Here is a 26,588-nt window from a genome sequence, read left to right as displayed (position 1 = left end):
CATTTGCATTTATTTTCATATTAAACAGTGTAATTATAAACATTTCATTCAATTACACTAAGCATGATCAATATGAAGTAAAAATATTTTTAAAATCTACAAGTTTAAAGGACAGAATGAATTCACATCCGCTTCTGTGTCTTAATTTAACTGCTTTTTAGCCAATGACTGTGATATGTTCCTCTGATCAACTCAGCTTTAAGTTACAAAATGAAACCTCATACCTATAACTCAGTTACATCATTTCCCATTTACAGACAAAAAAAAAAATTAAACATTTATATACATCAGTACAGTTCAACATTAAGTTACATTTCTCAAATGTGCAAGATTAAGCAAAATGTATACTGTAGTCAAACAAAACAAGATTTCCTTAAATAAATGTTCAAGTTTAACTGAAGCACAGGCTGCTGGTTTTAAACAGAGGTTAACATTGTCTAAGATACAGTGCCTTCTGTGTGGGGGCGGGGGAGATGGACATTATCTACTACAGGTGAAGTATAGCTGTTCATCAGGTCAGTGACAAAATCTTTAAAGTGTTTGACTCATTAAAAGGAAAGAACCATATAGTAACTGTATAAGCTACAGTTTCATATAACTGATTTTATAGCTGTACATGGAAACCTTGGGGAGGGGAAGCATATCTTGATCCATAACCATTTGCATTATTCGCTCCTATACAGAAACTGATCATGACACACAGATCCCCAACCAACCCTGTACAGCCACAGAAACAATGGATGCCCTGCAAATGATAAGATACAACGATGAAACGCTCAAAAATTTCAACTGGACAAAGAGTTCCTTTAGGAGGAAAATGCCATCTGAGCAGATTAATTAAGTTTGACACAAAACAAAAAAAAAAACAAAACAACAAAGGCAGACAACTCTGTTCATGACACTGAAGTTGATAAAGCAGCAGTGTTTTTTGTTCTAGTAGTGATTTCTTTTTCTTAATGAAGCTTTAAGTCCCTGCACATTACTGAAGAAACGCCGCCACGTTCACCGGGTCATCCTATGAACTGTGACACGAATTTCAACCAATTCATGAAATTCATTGCACATTTGTTTACAAACAGCTTGATACATTTCTTCATTCTGACAGTTAAAAATAAAATCTCCCACTTTTTTTTACACAATCTCACTTTACGTGATTTGAAATTTTGTAGTGATAGCAAATTGAGGAGTGCAGCTGTCTTTACAGTGTCAACAGGCACTGTGATGAGACCGAGTGACGAGCTGTGGAGACGAAATCCATCCAAGCGACTCGCTGCACTTCTCAGAGCATTAAAATTAAGCGTTACAACATAAATAACTTGTTTAAGCTTTTCCTCAAAATTGTCTTTCATTTAATCCCTGCTTTAAGGATTAATCTGACAATCCTCGTCTAATAATACCCACAATTCTTACTGAGATGTCTCAAAAAATATGAAACTACTTACTGTAAACGCTCCTCTCAAACATAAATAAAGGAGCATACAGTGTGTCACCTCTGTAGATGAGGGATTTAGTTATCCAATCATTCTATGCATGGATGGTGCTTCCTAAATTTCAACCCTTCTTTTTCAAATGCTGCTACAGAAGGATACCACACATTGTTTCTCTCCCGTTAGGAGATTGTGACTACACCCAATGAAAGGTTACGAAAAACAAATCCCTCTTCCAAAAAAGGCAACCACTGAAATAATCGCACAACATGAAGGAGCAAAATCAACTATGTTACAGAAAAAGCTTGGATCTTCAGTTTTAGGTCTGCTGAAATCAAAGAGCTTATTCCTATTTGGCTGTAGTGGTAAGTTTGCCAGCCCAGTGTGTCCATCAATTCAGAACATAAAAAGTCTTTTTTTTTTTCTTTTTTTTTTTTTGGTGATGCAAAAGTCCTGGAGAAGGAGTGCACTTAGACACACAACAAAAAGAAGCAGCCAAACACTTGGAATGCGCTTGATGAGTCTTTAAAGCAAACATTTAGAAGCTAGGCCCGTTTTTAGTCGTTTTCTTTTGTTTTGTTTTTTTTCCAAAGTGGAATTGCACTGAACTGAAATCACACACACTGATGTAGCTGGAGAGGTGATGTGGCTCAGACTGGGACTGGGCCTTGTCTGTCTTATTTGCTGAAAGTCAGTTTACAGCCTTTGTTCTCATGGCCAACATCCATGAAGAACAGTTCTGCCTGAGAGAAGCATCCACGGTTTGAACCCACAAGCCGTGTCATTTGTCCTTATTCAGCCGTTCTCCATTCCCAAAAAAAGTGCGAGTATACGTTCATTTCTCAATAGTGTGATGATCAAAGGTCCTTTCATTTATCACACTAGTCTTTTTCGCCGTCCTCACTGCTTCCTGAGGTGAAGAAAAGAGGATAAGAGAATAAGAGAGTTTAAACGTGTTCAACTGACGGATATTACTCAAATTTGACTATTTCATATCATTGACCTAATGAACATGGTACATGTAAAATCTGATGAGAAAAATGTATGAGATGAAGACTGCAATGAAAGTGAACCATTTTTAAAGGGCTAGTTTGTCATTTTAGGAACAACACTTTCTGGTTAGAGAATTTGGTTGGTTACTTGGTTAGCTTGGTTTAGCACACAGACTAGTTCTGTCCAAAGATGAGAAACAAAATCTACCTACCACCACCTCTAAAGCTTACTAATTAACATGTTATATCTCTATCATGTTATTGTTAGATTCTCAGGCAGCCAGCAGAGACTTCAGCTTATGCTAAGATAAGCTAACAGGCTGCTGGCTGTAGCTTCATATTTATCTTGCACACATGAGGATGGTGCTGATATTCTCATCTAATTCCAAGAAAGTGTTCAAAGACATGTCCCAAAGATGTCAAAGTATTCCTTTAAGCCTGCACAGATTTGGTGTGATCAAATGCCATGCTAAACTTGCCTCCTTGTTCAATGTCGGAGTCAGTAAGATGTGTCAGGGAGAAGCTAGCGATGCTGGCGGGTGAGATGGAAAAACGGGAGTAGTTTGAGGAGCTGGACCAGCTGGGCTCCAGCACGCGCCCTGCTGCAGGGGGCGGAGAGGAAAAGCGAGATGCTGCAGATGAGGACATAGCCTTAGATATTGGGTCTTTATCGTTCTTAGGTAGGAAAGCGGGCGCAGGGGAGGAGAAGTCGTCATCCCACTCAAAACCACCACCTGTAGGGATTCAGAAAACGAGTCACAACACATAATGGGACAATTTCTCAGCAGCTGCATACATTTGGTAGGTTTTTCTGTTACCTTCTTCATCTGTGGAGCTTTCAGAGTTGGCGAACCGGTTCAGGTAGCTGGCAGTGGGCACTGGGCTGCTGAACTCTGGTACCCGACTGTTTGAGCCTGAAGAGTGATCACCCAGTTCCTTGGTGGGAGTCTCCTGAATCATGATGCATCAAATTTTAATTAGAATGGCCCCACAAACATATCTTACAAAACTCTAACCCTAAGCCTAGATAGACAATACTTCACCTGGTCGAACAGGTAGACAGTGACATCATCGAAGAAGGACACAGCTCTCCTGGAGTTATCTGCATTGCACCTCGCGGCAAATGGGGAGGACGATGCCTCGATGTTCAAGGTGGTGGGTTTCAACAAGCTCTTAAGGTTCTTTGCACTACTGTCATCTGAGATAATAAGCGGCACTGTATGCACGGTATCATCCTCGCTTTCTGAGCTGGAGCTGTGTAGCTGATATGCACGAATGTCGTCATCAGAATCATCGCTGTTCTCGTCCTCCTCGTCAGCATCCACGCCGTCCTCCTGCACATCTAAACCCGAGCCGTCCCGCCTCCCCAGGTAACGCCCCTCCATGTCCGGCTCTTTTATTTTATGACCATCACTGGCATAGGTTCTGGTTAGTTTAGCGTGAACTGCGCTCTCTGGCGCCGGCTTTAATGTGGTGGCAGAAGGAAGTGGAGTTGAGGTTTCTGGATCCTCTGAAAGGTCTGGCTGATGGGTAGATGTTACATCCTTGAAAAACGTTGATTTGTTTCCATCTTCATCGGGGCTGTTAGTCGCCTCTCTCTCACATTTCTCTGTGATATCTGAATCTGCCTTCAGTAACATGCCCCCATTATCAGTATCAGGTGTTTCTCCGACCTCCGCCTGTCCTTCAGCAGCTACAGAAGACTTTTGCTGAGGAAATAAGGAATCTACATCTCCCTGCTCGTTAACCTCCAGCGCCGGACCCCCAGGGGGCCCGCTGACCTCATCGGTCGAGTTCCTCAGCCACGTGACTTCAGCAGGACCTCCAGCTGCTTCTTCAGACTTCTTCTCAGGTTCTGATTCATTGTCTGAGAAGTAGGCAGAGTCTCTGTAATTACTGCCCATGAGCGATTCCTCAGCAGGAGCTGCGGGATCCGGCTCCTGGACCTCACTGGGATCCTCATTGTGAGTATCCAGCACACCCTCTGCTTCAGAAATGATGATCTCCGGTGGAACCAGATTTGTTGGAGCTGTGGACTCTTCTGTCTCCACCTCTCCTTTGGCAACACTCGTGCCATTTTTTACAGGGGAGTGGTCTTTAACGTTAGGCTGAAAATTCCACTCAGGAGACTCTAGGTTCTCTGTCTCATACCCACTGTCTGATATTTTGTATGGAGGCTGGAGTTTGTGTTGAACTATTTGACCGTTCAGCTCTTCTGCCTGTTCCCCAAGCCTGTGGATATCAAGGGAGTCTAGAGAGTCTGGTGTCTCAGCTGAATTGTCTACAGTTGGTAGAGTGGTGGACATACTGTCTTCCAGTAAGCTGTCCTGGCTGATCTGGTCCAAAGACGGCCCAGAGACCAACAGAGAAGATCTCACAAGAGGTTTTCCATTAGTATCGATAAAGGACTCTTCGTGGTCAGACAGAGTGGTTTCCAGTTCTATATCTGCATCCTCAATGAGTTCACTCAACAAATCGTTGCTTGTTAGGTCTTCACTGTGCCCGTTGTCTGAGGACACGGCTTGGACTTGCAGGTTTTCAGGCATTTTACTTTCTACGAGCTGAGCACTATCCTCTGAGGTTCCAAGGTAGTCTTCAAGGCTGGGAATTTTGGCATCTGTGCACAATGAGTCTGAGGTGGCACTTTCAGAGAATTCAGGGGTGTGGCCATCAGTTTGACTAACGATAACCTCAAACCTCTCTGAGGTAGAATCAAAACCAGAGTCTATACCTCTGTCTGAGGATTGCAGCAGACCAAGGTCTTCGGTGGAAGAACTGTTTCTAACTGGCAGCTGGTTACTTGTGTCATCTTCTGTGACCACTGTAATGGAAGGCACCAGTGTTACATTTTCTACCAGAGACTGACTTAACTCCCCCAAGCTGGTACTTGGAGAGTCCAAAAGTTCCTGTCTTGAGGATGTGCTACTTGCTGCAGGTTTGGAATAAGTGTCTGCTGTGTTTAAGCTGCCTAAAGTCTCAAGGTTGTCCCAAGACCTCATTCTGAATGCTTCTTCTGGTTCGTGGGCTATGCCAGGTGAAAGAAAATTCTGCTGTGGACTTGTGGAGAAAAGAGATCCATCTTTCATCAGGTTCTGGTCTTTGAGAAACATAAAGTTGTCAGCTAGCTTTTCAGTGTTCAGAAGCCTCTTCACATCTGTGTTCTCCCCCTCCACTTTCACAAGATCCACCAGGTGTGGAGTGGCTTCTGAACAATCCCCTAAAAAAGAATCCCCATAGCGTTTATCTTCATCTGACTCCTGGTGCTCTAGAGGTGTCCCTTCATGGAAAGGGTTTCCATTGCGCTCTGGAAGCTCCATGAAACTCTGCCTCCAGGAAGGGGAGTCCTCTTGCTTGGACCCTCCGTCTGTGAAAATGTTGGTGTGGTATGGGCTGTCATTTTCAAGAGATGACCAGATGTGACTGTCGGGTAAATAGGAATCCTTGGAGTCAATGCTTTGGTGGAAAAAGTCAGCATCTGTGCTAGACTCATCCAGACGGACATCTTGGAGAACAACAAAGTCTTGCCGGCCTGAACTAAAGTCCATGTCTTGTCCTCTATTCCCTTCTTCCCCAACAGTGCTTTCCCCTTGCTCTTCTAGTTGTATGTAAAATTCATTTCCATTAGATGGCTTTTGTGCATCAAACACTGGTACAATCCCAGGTATTCCCGATGGAGTGTTAACACTTTCTGTGCCCGCTGCTCTGGCTGCAGGATCAGGGAAATGTGCCTGGATGTCTGCGCTGGAAACAGGAAAGAACATGCTGTGGTAGTTCAACGTTGTGTCCATGCTTGAGCGGCCATGGTTTCCATCATAGTGGTCGTGCTTAGCTGCCTCCCATACATACTCAAAGCTGAGACCTTTGCTAGTCTCAGTGACAGTAAGAACTTCATCGATCTCTTGTCGCAGGGCATCATCAGCAAACTGTTCCAGGATAGGGAAAGAGGAGTGACTAACAGTGGTCTGCCGTGTGGAGGGGTTAGGCTTGAGAGCATCCCAGCGCTGCTCAAAATCTTCTTCGATGTCCTTCTGGCCTTGCATGCGCAGGTAGATAAGCAAACGGTGCACTTCCTCTGCTGTAGCCCGCTTGTCTGGGCACAGCCAGCAGAACTGGAGGACCTCATACCTGCAGTTACACGCAAAACAGACATCTTTTTCTTAAGACAAGATATATTTTTAATGGCTAAATAATTTAAAACCCAATTTGAGCTAAACTACTTATATGTGTCTCATTCATACAGTACTATTTTTTTTTATATGATTTGTTCTAATGCACATATTCCAAAGACGCACCATCTGTCCGAATAAGGCAGGTCAAGCTGTGGCTTAAAGAGTTTGACTTGTTGTTCCTTGATCACATGATTGAGAACCTCACGGTCAGACAGATGTGGGTACGGCTGAGCAGCATTCTCGAAGAGCTCCCACAATGTCACCCCCAAGGACCTACAGACAAGTAAGGACAAAATAGCTGTTTGTAATTTACTGCAGGACAAGAGGTGAGTTGTTACGAGTATCCAAGACCAAGAAAACAGTGATTTTAAATAAACTACATGAGTAGCAGGTGTCTAATTTAAACACTCACTAATAAGTTGCTCTTCATATGAGAAACATTGTGAAGATCAACATATTTTTATTCAGCGGCAAATCTGGCTTTTGTAACTAGAACTACCTTATGTAAATTGTGTAATTTATGACCGGATAGCATTTGGGCAATGAGTCTTGAAGTCAGGGAGGGGCTGAGAAGACTGTAAAATGTGGAGAGATGCTTAGGTGGTGCAGTGTCAGTGTCTTTTTCCACTCTTTTGGACATTAGCCTGATTGTGATTTACAAACTCTGGTATGAGCAGAAATGACTTGTTTTCTCAGCAATGAGCAAGATGTGTACTACAGAGCAACTCACATGTAAATTCTGATTATATGACATGACTATAGCCGCAACATCTATTATACCTAACAATATTCAATAAGCCATTATAACTCAATAGATTTGAAAACTTAAAATATGGATGTTAACCTCAAAATTTTTACTTCTCTCTCTCTCTCTCTCTCTCTCTCAGGAGTGTCATCTTAAAACATATCTGGATCATTATGGAGGTATGGATTTCTAAAAATGTTTTCTACTGTCAGTTTAATTAGTTAGTTTTAGTTTAACTGTAGAGCTGCAGTCATGAACTTACCACACATTGCTGGGCTTGGTCTGCTCCATAGTAATCACACCCCCATGGCGCTCACCCACCAGCTCAGGAGCCAACCAGCGAAGGGGAGCAAACACGTCATCCTCTGTGATGATGTAATCCTCCTATAGTAACATTGTAAAATAAAAAAACTTCAGTCAAAGTGTTTTACTTTTACAAACAGCGTAGTTTTCTAGGAGACAGTGAAAATAACTGAGTACATTAAATGAGGTGACGTTTGTACAAACAGGAGAAATTTAGTGGTGTATTACCTCTCAATGAGGCACTGCACTCTCACTCTGCCTCTCCCTTTCTTCTACAGAAATAGATTCACTGGGTGACCTTATCTTATGAGTATTAAATTCAGACAGCCAAACTGTCAGATCAGCAGTATTTAAGGAATGCAGCAGACAAAACTGCCTGAAGACATATGCAGCGTGTCAAGTTACAAGAGGAGACGATGGGAATACTTCCGTGAAATATGCAATCGATCAAAGGCAAACATCTGCACGGCCTATGATGAATGTTGATTTATTTTCTGTCAGATCATCTGGAGGTAACAAATGGCCAGACTTAAGACATGCATCTTAAATTCATAAGCTGCATTAAGTGGAGTACTTCTCAGCTATCTTAGGAGGAATCATTTTGTAAATTTAAGTTCTACTTAATCTTTTAAAATACACCCACCCGTGGGACGATTTGGCCCTGGTAGTGCTACTTTAATCATGTTACAGTCTGCACCAGACTCAATCTACACACACTGTTTGAAAGCATCCTGAGTATCCTGACACAGACCTGGTTCAGACTTGTAGCTATGGCTCCAAAGTGCTTTCTACAATACAGGCCTTACATTCCTTTTTTAATCCCAAAAAAGATACACACTGTGAAAAACAAACCTTATATTTCTGCATGTACATGTCTCTGTAACTTTGTTTCAGTATCTCTTGTACTTTAAAGAGTTATCTTTAAAAGGAGAGCAGGGTTATGAAAGCAATCAAAAGGTTTGAAGAACAGTAGCCTTTTTATTTTGGGAACATTATTTTTGGGCTTTTGCAAAAAAAATGGGGGTATCAGATTCAAACTGCTAAACTTTGTTTATTTCATTCACATTTTAAAAACTATAAACTTTTCCCTTTTCATTGTTTTTTGCAAACCACTTACTGTGAGTATGTCATTCTCGTCACGTTTAGTTGATTATTCTCACTATTACGATGAATTTTTGTTCAAAGAAAGTATGGGGGACTGTGGCTTAAAATTAGTCATTAATTTTCATCATAAATTACTTCATCAGTGGTTTCCCAATCAGGAAAAAGGATAATAAATTAATCAAAAAACAAACAAACATCACTCCATCAGGGATTCACAGTCTCTCCCACACATCCTCGTATGGCAGTGTACATTTCTATCTTGCTCCTCACAGAGACTCTAGATGGCGCTGTGAACCTCAGAGGGAGAAGGCATTTCAAGCATTTATTTGATGTATCCCAGTTTCTAATGCCCACAGAGTGAGGCAATGTGTCAGAAATCTGATTTTAAGCAGCTACTTTTTTTATGCAAGGGTTTTCACTTTATTTAAATCACCACAAAAAAAAAAATAAAAAAGACAATGTAAGACTTGTGGGATCACTGCTAATAATCTGAATCTCCTCCACAAATTCTGATGCAAGTATGCAAAACTAAAACTGGCCTAAGTCAACAGACCAGTCTAATGCGTCTCTGTATGCACAGGTGCTGGTGTTGACACAAGAATATGCAGAGCCATAAAACAATAATGGAATGAATCAATCTCTATGCAAAAAGCATCTGAAACTGAACAGGGTTACTGCTTACTTTGTATCTGTAGGGTCCAATTCCATAGTCTCCCACTTTGACAGTAAGATCTGCAGTCAGGTAGCAGTTCCTCAGAGCCAAATCACTATGAGAGCATGGAGAAAAACATGACATGTAGGAGTGGATTAGACACTTTCCACGCTCATATTTACCAATTATGTCGCTTACGGGCAAGTTTAGGATCATCACTTGTATCAAAAACATTCAGCTCATGCTTGTGCCTGTGCCTGCAAAGAGAAGTTACTGCAAATACCAGTGTTAAGTGAATACAAAATGAATATTATCAACATCAAAAAGGAATCCACCATATGCTCTTAATCTCAAAGGCTAAGATTACAGAGCAAGAATTGAGGACAGGGGAAACTGGCAAGGGTCATAAATGACTTTGATTACTACAGGAAATTAGCAGACTGGCTTCTGCCTCTGCTCTTCACCTTGCAACAGGACTCACACAGGGGCTATTCCTGACTCATGCATACAGCAGCAGAATAGGTTCTAGAGGGAAACACATGCTATGTAACCCTTTTGTGTGCCACCCAGGAGAGGGCGTAAGAAGCTATGAGGCTGTCCCTGCAAATTAAGCAGACATATGGTAGTTCATTCACACTGAATGAAGAAACAGGCTTTGGTTTCTCTGTAGCCCTCCGGCATTCCCTGTGCACAGGTTCCAAGTCCCTTTTACTCGCCTAACGACAAACACTGCTGACACCAGTGTTCTCGCAGGCACATGTCCCAGCTACTGTCAGAGCCGCTGAAACCTCTGTAAGATAAATGGAGATTTATTTTAAACTGTCCTGTCGCCCTGTCCTCTGCTGTTGGCTGAGAGCCCGACATACAGTAACACAGTAACAGAGAAACGGGTCCAACATGTTAACCCTACAAGGCTCATATGTGGCATGGCAGTGATTGCTCCCATGCCATTAGACGTGTGAAGTGTGGTATAACTTTACTTAAACCGTTAAATGAATTTTCACTGTGCTCAGTTTAGGTTCTGAATGACACTGTGGTTAAAAACATTAAAGGTCACTACCAACAATTGTTAATAATCACCATCACAAGAATGCCAGTTGGAAATTGAAAAACATCTCTGCAAACCATTTGGTAGAACTTTTGCATCCTGTATCTCCTCCAAATATTTCCTTATAATGTAATTATGAATTAATATCAATAATGATATATATTATTTTTAATATAACTATTTAATTATGTAATATAGTAACAAAATATCAACATATAAGCTCCTATATATGTGTGTTTGAGTATATATTCTGGAGTAGAGACAAACTGGTCAGTTAATGAATTAGTTGATCGACAACAAACTCCACTATTTAAAAGAACAGTCAAAGAACAATTAACAGACAGAGATCTCAGAGGAAAATTACTTCTTCAGTGAAAGAGCAAGTCTACACATCTGGCACAGGTCAAACACAAACTCTTCTCTTAAACACTGAAATAGAGTAAGAGTTGTGAATTCATAAGCGCAAAAGTGAATAAAACCTCCTGTCAAACACAGTAATGCAAATAGTCAAGATGTGGGAATATGATGATTTTAGGTTTGGTTAGCTGTGCCATAATAAGTGTATATTGACTAGAGAGTAGTATCTTGCCAACATTTCTGGAGGATTTCATTTGTCAGCAGGATAATGATGCTAAATGGTCTATTTAAAGATCAAGGATATGCACGAGTACAGACTGACATAAATTTTCCTCCAGTCACCAGATCGGGAAAAGGCAAAACAAACTATAACATCACCTGAAATTCTGTTATGCTCTGAATAAGTGCTGGAATAATGAGGATTCTCAATTTCAGCAAAAACTTAAAGATGTGAATTATCATTATAACTGTGTTTCAGAAATATAATTTCTCTACATAAATATAATATAAGCTTATGAGTTGGTATGGATGGATGGTAGACCGAGACATTTATAAGTAAATAATGAGAAACACAACTCATATTGATGTAAAATCTAAACTGGAATAGAAAATAACAACCCAAACTTATTTATTACTTATCATAACACATTAAATCTCAAGAAAACTTGGCAGTGCTATATGGAAAGCTGTCACTGATCCATGCCTCCTCAGTTTCTGAATGAGAGTATTCTTTCATGACACACAGTGCAGCATGTGTTTTGCTCTTCTGCAGCCCCATTCTCAACCTTGCATTGCAAAGCTGTAGTTTCAGCTTTGGATATCAGCCCACACAGCACTTGCCTCAAGGGTTGTGTGACTGTGGTGCTGCAGCACCAACAGCTTCTCATTCAGGTCTGCCAGCATGTGGCTGCACTCATTTTGTGTAACCTTTTTTAATTTTTTGTGGTTAAAAAAGTCACAGAAATATTTTTACAATTGTAAATTATTAAATTTAAACCCATATATATTTTAAACTATATATTGATTTAAATTCCTTCCTTCCTTCCTTTGAGTTGTAACAAGGATTAAAACACAACGCCCAATATGAGGCTATCCTCTTACAAGCAAAGCGCAGAATCATCATATCCCTCTGGAAGTGGACAGCTGACACTGTGGCAATGCATGGGAGCTGTGTAATTGGAACCCACTGAGCTTATTCTGAGCATGCAAAATAGAGCTGATGAGCTGCGCATCGTATGTTACCCCCAAGCCACACGTTTCCAACACCCCCTGTACCCTGCTGGCTGCTAGTAGCCAGACATCCAGTACTCGCTGGGGTAAAAATGAAAATGAAACAGAGCCTCCCTGCTATACACACCTTTTTTGGAAAACACTGGTACTCCTGAAACTGGTTGGAGAGTAAGCACTAAAGCAAAACTAAGAGTTGACCTAAGTCTTTACAATCATATCTCATGAGCTTTATGACTGTTGTCACTGACAAGAAGACATTACATATCTATCAAAGACCATAAACAATGATCCAAACACTTAGGGCAGCAATAAACAAAAAACAGCTACATGTGTAAGATATCTTTGTAACAATTCAGTAAATTAAACTTGGGTACAAAAGCATAAAACAATAGCTCAGTGACAAACGTAAAAGATCTGTGATTAAGTAATATATGTAATGTCTTTGCAGCAATGTCAGTCATAGCTAGACACAAACAGCAGCTGAATTCTTTGAAAGAAAAAGTGGTACAAAAAAAGACAATGCTTAGCGTGTCACAAATCTGGTTGTTTGCTTAAGTGTTGCAATTCTGAAGTGCTACCTGTGCAGGAAGTTGTGTTTGTGAAGGTGAGTGACACCGGCAGCAATTTCACAGGCCATCCTCTGCAGCTGCAGCAACTCAGCATTTCTGAACATCCAATCCTGCTGAGACAGATAGCCCCGCAAATCCCCCTGCAAACACACACGAAGACAAACACGCACAGCTTCATTAGCTCATCAGTATCACAGATAAAACATTCAACCTTATTTGTATTATAGCTTGTAAGGGGCAATTTAACAAGTGGTCTCATCTGAATGCATTGCGCAGATACGGCCACACGGGGGCAGTAGGCTCTCCTGTTCCCGTCTCCTCAGCACTTCTCACTGCTGATGTGTGAGAGGACCAAATAAGGGTACCGCTGCTTAATGGACCTCTATGCTGTGTCTCAGGGATTTATAAATAAAAGAGTCCAGCTCAGGTCAGTGAAATAAACTGTGCCTGTGTACACTTGAGTTTCGGAGCTCATGAGTGGATGGGAGAGAAGACCAGGGGAAGCAGGACGAGGAACTTTGTTTATTGTCTTGGGATGTAATTAATGCTCAAACGTACACACCCGCGCACACACACACACACGGTTAGAAAGTGAAATTCAGTCTCATGTTAGAATGTCGCATGTCAGCTCACCAGTGTGTGATCCGAGAGCTGTGAGAAGTTGATATAAGAAAGTCAATCTGGAAATAGAGGTATATCTCTAATAAGATCACAGTAGTCTTTATAGCTTGACTGAGTCCAGGGTCACGAAGACCACCGAGGGTCTCAGCTGTGCGCAGGTTCACAACCCAGGGCTGAGTAGGAATTTCTGTGGACACCTGTGGTTATCATTCATCAATATATACAATGGTTGAGAGACTGTTAATGCAGTGTACTGTACTTTGAGCCTTTCTGATATTCCACTATAATATGTACAAACAAAGTCAAAGCTCCAACTTGAGAGAGTGGGCGTTTTATTGAGCAGCTTATTTAAATCTTCCTAAGTGTGTGTGTGCATTTGAGTTATGTGTGCTTTTGAGATCATGTTCACCACGGAGTCGAAGCAAAGAAGAGCCCCGATTAGCCGGCAGAACGGAGCTGCCCTGAGGAATTAGCCGCTAAGAACATACTGTACACACACTGGAGTCATATAGGATATGAGGCGCTTTTGTGAAAAATGTCAAGTCACATGCACTAACTGCACGTGCAAGTTTGTGTTTGTGTGTTTACTTTTCCCTGAGCTATCTCACTACAAGCAGCTTAGATCATTCATCTTATGTAAGCACTATTTGTTTGCTTCAACCACATACAACCCCGCATACACACACATACTGTACATACACCCTCACACAGACAAGCACACACACATACACAGCTCTTAGAAGGAGTTTTCACAGAAGAGCTATATTCAATGTATGGTAAGTGATACCCTCTGCCTGTCTTTATTTGTGAAGGCTCCGCAGCAGCTGATTTGCTGTTTGGGGGGGTTGGGGGGTTCCAGTGCTGTTAATGAAACAACATTAATGGTGAAAGGCCAAAACAATTAAGCCTTGTGTCTGACATGTGAATAAGCAAGAATGTGCCAAGTTCCCAGTGCATAGATTCATGTCTGGCTCAGCCACCACATGATCGAGTTATGTAAAAAAAAAAAAAAAGAAAAAAAAAAGTTTTCAATCTATTTTAAGAGCTTGTCCTTCAAGCTGCTAGTGGAAGAATCCGATTATATTCTGATTATTTACTTGTAAGTTAAACAGAGCAGGTGGGCCACTCAAAGACCTGTGAAATCCAAGGTAAATCACTCATAAGATACAACATTATTATGCAAAAACTTTTCAAAGTCACCAAGGACAAGAGTGTAACCAACCAGCTGTCGCTGTTCAATCAGCACTGATTTTAACAGTGAATTAGCATCACTGGAGCAAGTTCTGAAAAGGCTAATTAGCCTAAAGAAGACAAAAAGGACACCAACTACATAAGGGCAACTTTTCCCACAGGGTGAATTATAATGCTCAGTACACTTAAGGGCAAAGCATGGTCAGTAATGTATAACTTCATGAATGCCAATAACATAAAGAGCACCTCAATCACACTGGGAGGATTGTTGCCATAACAACCATAATAAATTAAGATCAACGACTTCCAAAAGCCAAAAGTCAGTTGGCTTGTATCCGAGACCCTGAACCAGAGAAGGGTCTGACTAACGTCTTGGCCAGGCACCAGGCAGGAGATCCATGCATTAGAAGCTGTCACTCACACTATGGTATGTGACATTATGTGGCCCCTGCACCAGTTGCTTGATGTATTCTGATGTCTAAAATGCTTTGAGTCAGGGTTACCCAGCACGGGTGATACAGGACGGAAAAACCACCATCAATCACCAGGCTGTCTGAGGGAACGTCACAGTCGATTGGTTTTTTGGGATTCACCTTGTCCACTGCGCAGCTGCGGTGTCACATTTCATGTTTCGACATCGAGAGGATGATTGACATGCCACTTGTTTCTACATGAACTACATTTTATTTTGATGTTTTGAGTGTAGTCCTTGCAACTGGGACTTGTACATATGAAAGAAATAAAGAGCGTATTGTGAAAAAGACAAGGTTCCACTCGGATGCAGAGCTCCAAACTCTTTTTCCAGCGAGGGATAACAAGCCAAGACATCACTCAGTTGTGCTACCCTCACACATTATCACCTTCAACAAACAGGACCTGCTCTTCATCACGTCATCTTCCATAACGACTCACACGCACTTGTGATAAGTCATTCACCTTGACTCAATTCCATCTCCTGTCAAGAGATGTTACTGGAGCTGGCTGGGAAAGACCACAATGCCAGGACACCGAGCCAGGCTTGGGCAGCTGACAATACTCTGGCCCAACAAATATATGTAATGTCTGGCAAGATGAGCTGAATTGGATCCTGCTGGACGCGTTACCGGGTTGGACAAATGGGGAGCCAAGGTGGAGGCGGAGTTACAACAAATTTTTTTTTGTGTCACCTTAACAGCAGAAATGCATTTCCTTTTTCCTGCAAATAAAAATATTAAATATGCCTCAACATCCAAGGAGCACAAATCAAAATGTGCATGTGTGCATATTTGCACATGTGCAACTAATACATTATACAGGCTGCAGATTTAAAGCCACCAGATGAATGTGATGATTCCCTCTAAACAACTGTGAAGTCTAACTTTATGGCTCAGGTTGTGCCAACTCATTCGTGGTTACCATGATAAAGGGCATCCTGTATCCTGGCATCAAGCAGTTAGTGGGTGGACTAGTGCCCGTTCTCTGCACCCAGACACACACACACAAGATAATTTATAGCTGGGTCATCCGATTCAACGGTAGAGTCAGGTATAGATGAAAACAAACTACGTGGTTATTTCTGTGTTTGTAATACTAGTTAGAGGCTCTGGTTCTTTTTCTGTTTGTTTTTGTTTTTGTTACTTTCTAACTACAGATCTGCATGAATAAATTAAAACTTAAGCAATTTCAGTTGAAGAGTACATATGATAAGTGTGTTTAATGATGCACACACCCCTTACAGTCAGTCAACCAATAACAATCATAACAGACTCCAACAGGTGGCATGCGGAAACAGATAAGAAAAACGTAAGAAGAGGAAAACAAGGCAGTAAACTTTGGAAAAAAGTACACATGACACTGAGTGGAAAGAAAAACAGAAAAACCTGAAGAATGTAAGCTACCATCATTATTTCAAGGTAATGCAAAAGTGAGTTAATGTGCAGTGTTTTCTATTTTCCTGGTTACTTTATAAATAAACAAATTATTTAGAGCCCATGACACAAAAAGCTAAGATTACACAACTACGAGTGCTGTATTTCTGATCGTAAAAATTTATCCTATTAAGATAAATCAAGTAGACCCTGGGGTGGTGTATATTCTTCGGTAACATTTTTGGCTCCTTGCATTCTTTACCTTGCATTCAGCACCCAATAGGTTTCTTTGGGAGTAGCTTAGTTTACTTTAGACTGAACTCAACAGTCTCCAACATACACAAGGTGCTACCCATAAAAATGCACAAACACAGCAACTGGTGGGAGCTGACACCAGAGGAGCGTAAATGGAGCCTGTTGCTTTACTGGGCGAGGTGGGAATGTGAGAAGTCCAGGCTTAGACTAGCTATGCGACTTCGGCAGGAGGAGGGGAGCAGGGATGGGGGGGAGGGAAGTGGGGCTCCCTGCAGTCAGGGCCCAGCCCACCCAGAATAGATAAAGAGAAACAGTGAATAAATCAGCTGCTATGATGAAGTCTGAGTCACTTCAATATGTTTAGATGAAAGGAAGGCTAATTTCGGATTGAGGCAGTAAGCTTTCAGACCAGATAGCCAATAGGGCAGGTCAGCTATGTATTCTAGCTGGACAGTGTTTGAAGAGGTCCTGCCCTATGAATCCGTGAGCTTAACAGAGTGACAAGAACTAATTCTCAGATTTCTCTATCAATTAAGTCTTCTAATTGAGGAAGTGCTGAAATAGAAACTAGTAAATAAACCATCTATGCATCATTGGACACTAGATACACTAGATATTACACATAGCAGATGTGTTTTAGCCTATCAATTACATTCCCATTAACATAATGTGATTAATTATAGATATTATTGAACTATTTTTAACTCATACACACTCAACAACTTTTTGTGCATTAACAGCTGGCTGCTGGTGTATTTTGTGCTCACATATAGCATTTAGCAGAGGATGTGGTCACTCACCATTTCACAATACTCAAAGATGAGCAGGAAGGGAATGGCCTCGACACACTGTCCGAGGCACTGGAGGATGTTTGGATGCTGCAGCACTCTGTGAAGACAAAATAAGATGAAACCCGAGCTTTAAAATAATAAATTTAAGGCTTTCAAGGAGATTAAGTCTGATGCAATGTGTAAGAAGAAAGATAGAGGGTGCTGCTAACTTTGCAGTGATGTAATAGAAGCTATTTTTGTTTACATTTACTGAGTGCATGTCACACTACAAGAGTAACTGAGGTAAATATAAAATATTATCATGAATCAATAAAATACTTAATAATTATACAATGAGCAGGTGATAAAAAACTGCTGAAAAATAATAAGAGTCCTCAGCCAAGAAGGCTGGGGTGTTCAAAAAGAAAAGAAAATGTATATACCTGTATGGATCTCCCTGCTGCAGGAAGTCATTCTGCTCCTTGGCACTTGCATTAGCTTTTAACTCTTTCACCACCACTCTGGCTCCACCTGGATCTGTGTAGATTTCACTTAGAAGGACCTGTTAATACATGACGGCACTTTCAACTCAACAAGATACAGACAAAAAGCCCATACAACATTTATTCCTCCAGGTCTGTGTGAATTTTTTAAAAAAGAGGTCAAGGGATGCCAGCAACTGCAGAAAGAAACATTGAAAAATAGTAATGAAAGATGGGTATTCCACTGGACAGGTTGAGGATTTATTTGGAGAACATGTATAATTACTTATCCATCTTAAGATGTGCTGCAGAATAAGCAATAAAAACAGGGGGGAAGAATATGTACATAAGGCTTGAGTTATAACAGATTCAGAGCATAAAACCAGCCTGTGATACAGATGAGCTCTCTATGGTTAAAAAGCTGTATAGAATAAACCTATTCAACCAAACATTAACTTAAAATTTTCAATTTTAATTTAAGGGACACTGCAAAACCTGTGCATTAAAAAGGAAAACAAAAATCTTACCTGGCCAAACCAGCCATTGCCGATCTCCTGGATATAACTCAGATTATGACGTGCAACTTGGAAGTTTGTGGATCCCTCTGTGAAACCAATCACAAAACAAGTTTCACCTGGAGTTTTGGAATCGTTACATTTGTGGCTCACAACTGTGCTGATCTTAAAAAGCTCCATACAAACCAACGATTTATTTAAATCAACCAAAATGAAAACTACAGTGCAATTTTTCTGAAAATGTGTTTTACAGAGATTTGACTACTATCAGGTAGAACTCTATTAAAGTATAAAAGGCACATGATCAGGAAAAACACACCAATCTTCACATATCTTTCCAAAATATTATATCAAAAAAGGTTGTATATTTAAAAGTACACAACATTACACAGTAAACATTATCAATGTCATTTGTAGATGTATACACTATGTGGCTGATATGTACACGTGCAGATGTTTGAAGGAATGAATGTATACAATGCGTTTTGAAACACAGTATTTATCTGTTTGAGAGTGTGCATGTGTCTGACCTGTGATGCGGGCAGGAGGTTGGAGGTGTGGGGGTCCAGGCAGGGCCACAGGGGACACAGCGAGGGTGTACACCTCGGCTGGGGACTGCATAGATGGCGTGTCCTCTGCCGGCGGGGTGAAGTCGATCTCATCATCAAAGTGGTCCTCAAACTCCTGCGTCAACAAGAAATAAATAAATATATATATATATGATTTTATGGAGATCAAAACAGGCTAGCCATGATACTACAACATGATAATATTGTGTTTATGTTTCACAGCAAAACCTAAATTCATAGACATCCATCACAATCCATTCCCACTCTGTATTCATTAGGTGTAATCTGCATTGGAGCAGGTGGAGCTACCTGTCTCCGGAGACTCTTACCTTGAAGTTGATCTCCCTTTCCTTGCAGCAGGTCACACAGTTCACAAGCAACACCACCAAGGCCACAAGCGCCGTCAGTGACACCACCAGGGACAAGTAGAGAGACACAGACAGAGGGTCTCCTGTGCTTCCACCTGAAATAAGAAAAGCAGACAGAAACGATGCCAAATCATTCACATTTATAGCTGTGCTTTAAATTTTATTTAGAAGAGAAGGTACCTGACAGCACTGCTAAGTTACAAGCATAAACATAATGGTGTTTGACAGTAATACAGCACACTCTGGCTGGGTGTGCTGGATCTTTTTCTAAATCCACCCACAACAAAGGTACATTCAAGCTTGACAACAAAAATACCCTGCACAGTGCTCCTGAGCTTATTGTTCCATTACACAACAGAGGGAAGCAATGGTGAGCTGCAACACTGAGCAAGACACACAATAATTCTGACTGTATCGAGAGTTAAAACTGCACTTTTAGTTTTTTTTTTGTTTTTACAATTCCCGCAAAACACAACACAACAATAATTGTGACCCTTCAGGCCAAAAACCCTAAACTCTATCCCTCATCAGCCATTCAGAGAGACAGTTGTGGGGGTTTCCACTTGCTGATAAGCAGCTGATAATGCAGCAGTGGTAACAGAAGGTGTGGGTCTGTGCCGGTGACGATGCTGCTGGCCCAGCAGTTCCAGTGTCAGGGCTGACAGCAGCCTTGCAACACGCCCACTGCGCCGCTCAGCTGCTACTCGCTCACTACTACACTGATGCCAGCCAACATTTATGCAGCCAAAGCTTCCTATGTCACTGAAAGTGATTTCCAATTTAGTGCAAAATCTTTTGCTCCAGAGATTGCTTCAACAAACAAAATACATCACCTATGGAGGCCCAATTTATTCCAGTATATTCAAGTATGAACCACAGATTAGTGCTACTATAGGCAGCAAAACCACATTTATACCAGATGTGATTTGATTTGATTTGACTCAGCCATGATAATTCTGACAAAAGCTCATCCTTTTGTTGGCTATAGGTGTGCACATGTCACTGTGCTCCTTCACCACATGTCCACCTTGTTTTCTCATCTCCCAAATGTCACTGCTCATTTTTAACTACTCATTTGAAAGGTATGACTACTGGTCACTGCATCACTCATCATAATCAGTGTGAGTGAACAGTCACAAGAAATTCAAGTCAATCCCTCCCACATGCAACTTGAATTTTCTTTTACAGATATCACTTCTGTTCTCATTGGGAGACTCGCTGATTCCAAGTGCACATTAACATTGTAATTACCCTACATTGTATCACACTATAATAAAGGCAAACATAATCTCTGTCCATTGCATTGTATCCCAACATGGCATGATGTATGAGTGAGCCAGAGTGTGTGTACTGAAAGAACAGCGAGAATTGTGAGACACTCCTCCCCATTCTCCCTCCTGTGTTTATTCTGTCTCCCACTGGTCGTAGCTTGTCAGGTACATCCTGCCTGCTAGAGGGAGAATCAACACCTACTGAGTCTCCTTCTGCTTCAGGGACACATGAAAGCAGGTGCTGAATACATCCAGACTACAAACCTGCTACTAGGTGTCTCATGTTCTCACATCAGCACATGAAGGAGATTTGTGTACGACTGCAACACAAACAGTGTGAGCCCTTTGGAATAAATGAGTTTGATATGTCTACACTAAGCCTCTAAATTTGAAAACACATCTTTTCCTCTCTGTTTTGGCATTCCATCTACATTAAACTGGTATTTTTTAACTTTCTCAATAACCTGAGCTAGTGTGGATGGTGTAAACAGAGCTTTTCCAAATGATGGAATATGCTTGCCTGGACACAATCATTTCCTGCTATGTTAAAAAATAATATTTTCCGTAAATTCTAAACCTCTTTTTGATCATTTTATTTTGCATACCATATAGCCTATCCCATAATAAAGGTGTCAACATTAATCTACATTTCTGTTTAGGTTGTTAGAGGATTTTTGCAAGCATGAAATTGGTATCTGCTACTCAGTGTAGCAGTACAGCAATAACTGATATACTTTGCTACTCTTGTTGATAAGTCAATTTTATTCAGTCTGACAAAAAAAAAAAAAAAAGTAATTTGAATGTCAAACAAATGTTGAAACACAAAGGTTTTAACTGCTGACACCAAGCAGAGAAACTGGGATGATTTTGTCACTCTCTTTACCAGATGATTAGACAAGATTAGATGATATATATAATTTAGCTATTTGCCAACAAAAAGAGGTGAAAAGGGAACAGATTTAGGAATTTTCCTACTGTTTTGGCATTTTAGTGTGTCTTGAAAAGACCTGAAAAGCTAGTGCAGATGGAAGTTGTTCTCACATCTTTTCAGATTTAGGATTTTTTGGGTGACACTGTGCCAAATTTGGCCAGACGCTGGCCTCAGTACCAAAGGTCTTGTGTGGAACTGACTTAATTAACTTGATGCCAAGTTCTGCCTTCCCCCAAGATGTTCATGAATAAAATATCCCCTTGAAATAAACCTGTGATAAGAGCTTACAGAGGCTGAAAAGTAGTCCAACAGCCAACATGAGCAGTGATCTTACTACCAGTCAGGTCTGTTCATATGGTGCAGTTGTACTGTATATCCAGACTGCACATCCGATTAGAGAGAAGATGAGATGAGCAGCAATCACTTACACTCCCTGTGGAGCATTACATATCCAAAGTGTCAGCCATGATTGAGATTCATTTGATGTTTGCCACCATACGCCAAGCCATCACAGACAAAAATAGAAAGGATTGCTTAATCTGCCCTCTTTACTGATGATCAAAATAAAATTCTTCTGTGCACTCTGTGTTATTTTCTTTACAAATGTCTATGTGTTATTAATTAAGTTTTCCTCCTTACTGCACTGAAAACCATAAAAAAAAAACAAAAAAAAAAACACTGGAACCTGCAAGACTGATATCCACATCAAAGCATGTATTTTGCTCAACCAAAGATACCATGGGCAACTTAGCCTTTAGGGAAAGTAAAGAGAGATGTACTGTGATGCAAGCTGTGAATACCTGAAACACAGATATTTTACCCATTACTAACCGATGGCTGTCTCTCTGGGATGCCTTCCACACACTTCTCCTACCTGCTAAAGACTGCAATAGAGAAACTGTCTGCGGTGAAATATTGATGAGAAGAGGAATTAAAGATTAAGTGGGTCCATAGTCAGGACACAGGCCCAGTGGATGTAGCTCTAAATGGAGATGTGTACTTACAGCTGTTAAATTAAAGTGTTTCCTACCTTGCGATTTATCATCGACATCAGGAGGGAGATGACGGGGCCTCACAGGGCCTTTGAAGGTTGTATACTATATTAGGAACAGAAGGACAACTAGCATAACCTAACCTGACTGAATCTTCTTAACAAGCATCAATCATTTCTCTTCATAAGGGAAGCCACCACATAAGAGGAGGAAAAGGATGGTAAGAACAATCTAAAGATATTAACAGAGTCTGATGGAAGGGAAAAGGGTCACACTAGGTGAAAAAAAAATTGTGGGGTGTGCCGGACACAGCACTGTCCGGGCTTTCTCTGCCAAATCTAAATCTTTGATGACCTGCTCAAGGAAGTGTTTTTTCCTCAACCATAGGAAAAACAGACACATGGGCAAAGAACTGCTGATGAATAAGAGAGAAACTGAGCAGAATTTAAGCGCTGTTGAAATATGGCTAATGCAAAAAATAAACACTTCACCCGCTGCTGACGAGAACTGATTGAACATTTTGTGACACTGATAGTCACTGGCAGAGGCTGAGCATATGATAGTAAACCAAAGTTAGAAGTTGGTCTAAATATCTATTTGGGAATTGTATATTATATAAACAGTAAACCTCCTTAAAAGTGAACAGCAGGCAACCAACAACTGCTGCATACATTACTGAAATGTTCCCATGTCACACAACAAACCCAGGTGGTTACCACAGGAGAACCCATAACTGGGGTCTCCCACTATGGCACACTGAAGAGAGACTGAGAAAAACAGAAAGGACGATCTTTCCCAAAGTAAAACATTTCCAAAACATGTATGTGTAGCTTGATCCTGGCATTAGACTATCCTGTTTTATAACCTGCACTACATTGGCAAGAATCACTGCCATCATGAAACCGAGAGAAGCTAGTGATAAACCAGACTTAACAACCCCGTTCCAGTCATCTCCAAAATATGTTGTGGTTATTTTTCCATCAAACACTTCCCCCACCTATAACTTACATGTCATTAGAAGGAGCAATTGTTCAGAGGCTTTTACAATTTGCTTCAATATAAATCTCACCTTCACAACAATCTGGTGAAAAACATTTAGTTCTAATTGCAGGCAGCTTTTTGATACAAACACCCCCTGTCTGTTTCAGCGGAGCACCAGGGTTCCAGGCAGAGCAGGACTCCTGCAGCAGCAGTATGATAGAAAAAACAGGAGCTGGGTCACGGCAGCTCTACATGGGATCAGTTCTCCTCACTTAGGCCTTATCTGAGTCATGGGTTCATATTATGACTTGGCAGGCCCCACCAAATGACTCAACTGGTTTTTGGGACCAATACGGCAGGGAGCTGCCAGGTCTTATTTCGGTTCCACTGCATATTTCAGTAGGCATTCATGCAGAGGAGGAGTTGACCCATTTTTGCAGATTTTAACCCACCAGTGTGCACAACAGTGGATGTCTTCTTCTGTCAGTTACGTATAGGATGGAGGATGGCATTGTCTGGCTTACACGTTTGGGCTCTGATGAGATTTGGCTGTCTGCTGAGATAGCAAGCACCGTGTCTCATCGATCAAATTGAGAGCCCACACATCTGAAGCAGCCGATACTTCTGGCTGCCGTTGTAAGGTTCCATATTTGCAAGACTGTTATGTCATTTTCAATTACAAATCAGAATTGTTTCCACTTTTAAAACAATAACAAAAATAACAGACTAGTCATCAACAATGCATGCGGACATTGTCTTTTGTAACATACTCTAACAATGCAAAATCTCCTGTTTGGTATTAAAAATGAAGCAAGCAACTGGAGTGACCAGCTCTGGCTGGAGACTTTGCCCTCTGAGAGCAACATAAAGCATATGTTGGTTTGTGATAACAGCATCCCCTATGGCTTAAGGTCGTAGACCCTAATAACCAAGCAGGGTAGTAGAAGGTTAAGGCCAATGTCCACGCTGACTAATAGGCAAGGCATACCACTATCACCTGGCTGTTACTACAGTTAAAACACTGGCACTTCAGGTAAAGCTGACCTATCTACCTTTGCCCATGTTTGATGTGTGTAAACAGAGAACATGTCAGTTGAAAACTGGCTTTGCAAGTGACTAACCCACTTCTTGTCTTATACTTGTGATCTTGTGAACCATAACCTAAATCAGAACATTATACAGTCAAGTATTACTCTACCACACCTGTACACACTGGTAAATGAAAACAGAGTAAGTGGGGCAAAGGACAGGTTGTGATGTAATAAAAGCATAAAAATCATGCTCATATTGCAACATTGCTTTCCTGTATGTCGCATTATGATTAAGCAACCACCACCATTGCTAATCATTGACTGGTCCTGATAAGACTGGAATTTGTTACGGTTACACATTACCGACTGTAACTATAACACATTCATGTCTGCATCTATTCATTTCTCTCAAGGTAGCAGGTTATACCAAGCAAGGCCACAGTGACTGAGCATCTTGCTCAGAGAAACCATTCCCTTGCAGATTTAGCAGCATTAGGATTGGAACTAATGAACAACTGCTTAATTTTCAAAATCATTAATTGTCAAAAGGGATTCATCTCCTCACAATTTTTTGATTAATCAAAAGTGTAATGCAAGATCTTGAAATCGATCACTTTTTCTCATTTTAAAAGTATCTGATTTACACTGGAGTGAAATAAAGGGAAACAAACATTCATATTTGAGAAGCTGTAACCACCAAATGCTTGAAATGCTTTCCTTGATAAATGATCACCAAAATTGATCACCAAAAATCTATTAATTTTCCACAACCACTATCAGTTATCATAAAACATAAGTATCCCAAGTAAAACTGCTGGAATTGAATTGTTTTCATAGAATCAATTTCCTCCTGTTTGTATAAAAGCCTCTCAATCAACATTTTTCCTTTAATCACAGTGGCATTTAATATAGTGATAAATTATTTTCTTCTATGAATACACTTTTATTCATCCTAAAATAAACAAATGATCACACCACTGACACAAACTGTGATCTGTGATGAGGAAAAGTGTGATGACACTAATCAACATCAAAGAGATTCACTTCAAAACACGAAGAAACAGTGTTTCCATGCTGGTAGTCCAACATCTATTCTATTGTCCTATAAACTTGGTTATATGTCAATGTGTGGACCAACCCTAGTGAAAGGTTAACATGCCTGAACCTGCAGTTAGAATGGGCTGTATTATATTAACTCAGACAAATTACTGCTACCTGGAAACTGACGTGTGTTAAATATCAATCACAATCAAACTAGATTAGGTAAATAAGTGTTTTCTGAGCACTGTTAGAGGAATGTTTATGTTTCCCAGTTTGGTATTAGCTGAGTCGTGACGGTGACATTCTGTTACTTTCCATTATTATCACTATTAAAAATCTTATCTGCCCATTTACACAAAAAGTAGTTATATTCTGTAAACTGTTCGTGACCAAACAAACAACAGTCAGTTACTACAAGTGTCCATACATATACCCACTGGTTAGCAGGAAATACAGCCAGGTTGTTGTGTTGTTAGCTTTTAGCTGCTGATTAGCAACAGCTACCCAAGTTAGGAGATATTAGCTGACAGAAACATCTGCTAGCTAAGCAGCTGGACAGACAGTAGTTATAGTGAGAGAGCAAATAATCGCTTAGCTGTGTATCAGCTTGCAGTCAGCTGTCTCACCTGATTTGTGGGGATACTGAAGAGGGGCACCTTCAGACAGCCAAAACACCGAAAGAAAAATCCCACTGGCCAGCAACAAAACATATCCATGGCGGCTCTCCATCCTCCTAGCTTAGCTAACGAAATGTTAGCTAACTGGAATCGTCGTCCTAAACGAAAAATGGCTGATTTGATGCTAAATAAAGCGTTTTAATCATTGATTATAATGAGTTTAACGTCAGTGTAGGCTACATAAACAAGCATATTTTCTGTTTGTCTGGCGACTGTAAGCCAGCTAACTAGCTTCAGCTAGCATGTCAATGCTAACAGTTTTAGCTGACGACAGCAAACACCGCTACCAAACGTAGTGTTCCGTTGTCCATAGAGACGAAAGGAGCGATCACCTTTCGCGACCTATCATCTTTGATGTTTGTACCTTAATATTGTTTAAAAAAACATAGCTAAATGAAATTAGCCAGTAGCCCTGACTATAATCGAACACCTCTCCTCCAAAGCGCCATG

At 40.7% G+C, this 26,588-nt stretch overlaps 1 protein-coding gene across 1 annotated transcript; it reads right to left on the bottom strand.

Moving 5' to 3' along the window:
• Nucleotides 1-26,588, bottom strand: lmtk2 (lemur tyrosine kinase 2). The gene is made up of 14 exons (XM_022752350.1): nt 26,088-26,588; nt 19,176-19,309; nt 18,808-18,961; nt 18,290-18,366; nt 17,724-17,842; nt 17,311-17,398; nt 12,606-12,736; nt 9,423-9,507; nt 7,596-7,717; nt 6,712-6,861; nt 3,463-6,544; nt 3,238-3,370; nt 2,899-3,153; nt 1-2,337 (listed from the first exon to the last, which is right to left on the bottom strand). The coding sequence occupies exons 1-14, from the start codon at nt 26,188-26,190 to the stop codon at nt 2,309-2,311; spliced, it is 4,662 nt and encodes a 1,553-aa protein (XP_022608071.1). The 5' UTR covers nt 26,191-26,588; the 3' UTR covers nt 1-2,308.

This window comes from Seriola dumerili, unplaced genomic scaffold (genome assembly GCF_002260705.1).
Source record: "Seriola dumerili isolate Sdu_G_001 unplaced genomic scaffold, Sdu_1.0 BDQW01000169.1, whole genome shotgun sequence".
NCBI classification, from domain to species: Eukaryota; Metazoa; Chordata; class Actinopteri; order Carangiformes; family Carangidae; genus Seriola; species Seriola dumerili.
Note: the sequence above shows the minus strand (reverse complement) of the source record. Positions and strands in the feature narration are given on the sequence as shown.

What these genes read in the sequence shown, in the direction of transcription:
- lmtk2 (XM_022752350.1), bottom strand. Translation starts at nt 26,190, where the DNA reads ATGGAGAGCCGCCATGGATATGTTTTGTTGCTGGCCAGTGGGATTTTT. An exon ending in TCAGTATCCCCACAAATCAG is followed by an intron (nt 19,310 to 26,087) that starts GTGAGACAGCTG and finishes TTCTTATTTCAG; the next exon opens with GTGGAAGCACAGGAGACCCT. An exon ending in CAGCAGGGAGATCCATACAG is followed by an intron (nt 17,399 to 17,723) that starts GTATATACATTT and finishes TTGTCTTCACAG; the next exon opens with AGTGCTGCAGCATCCAAACA.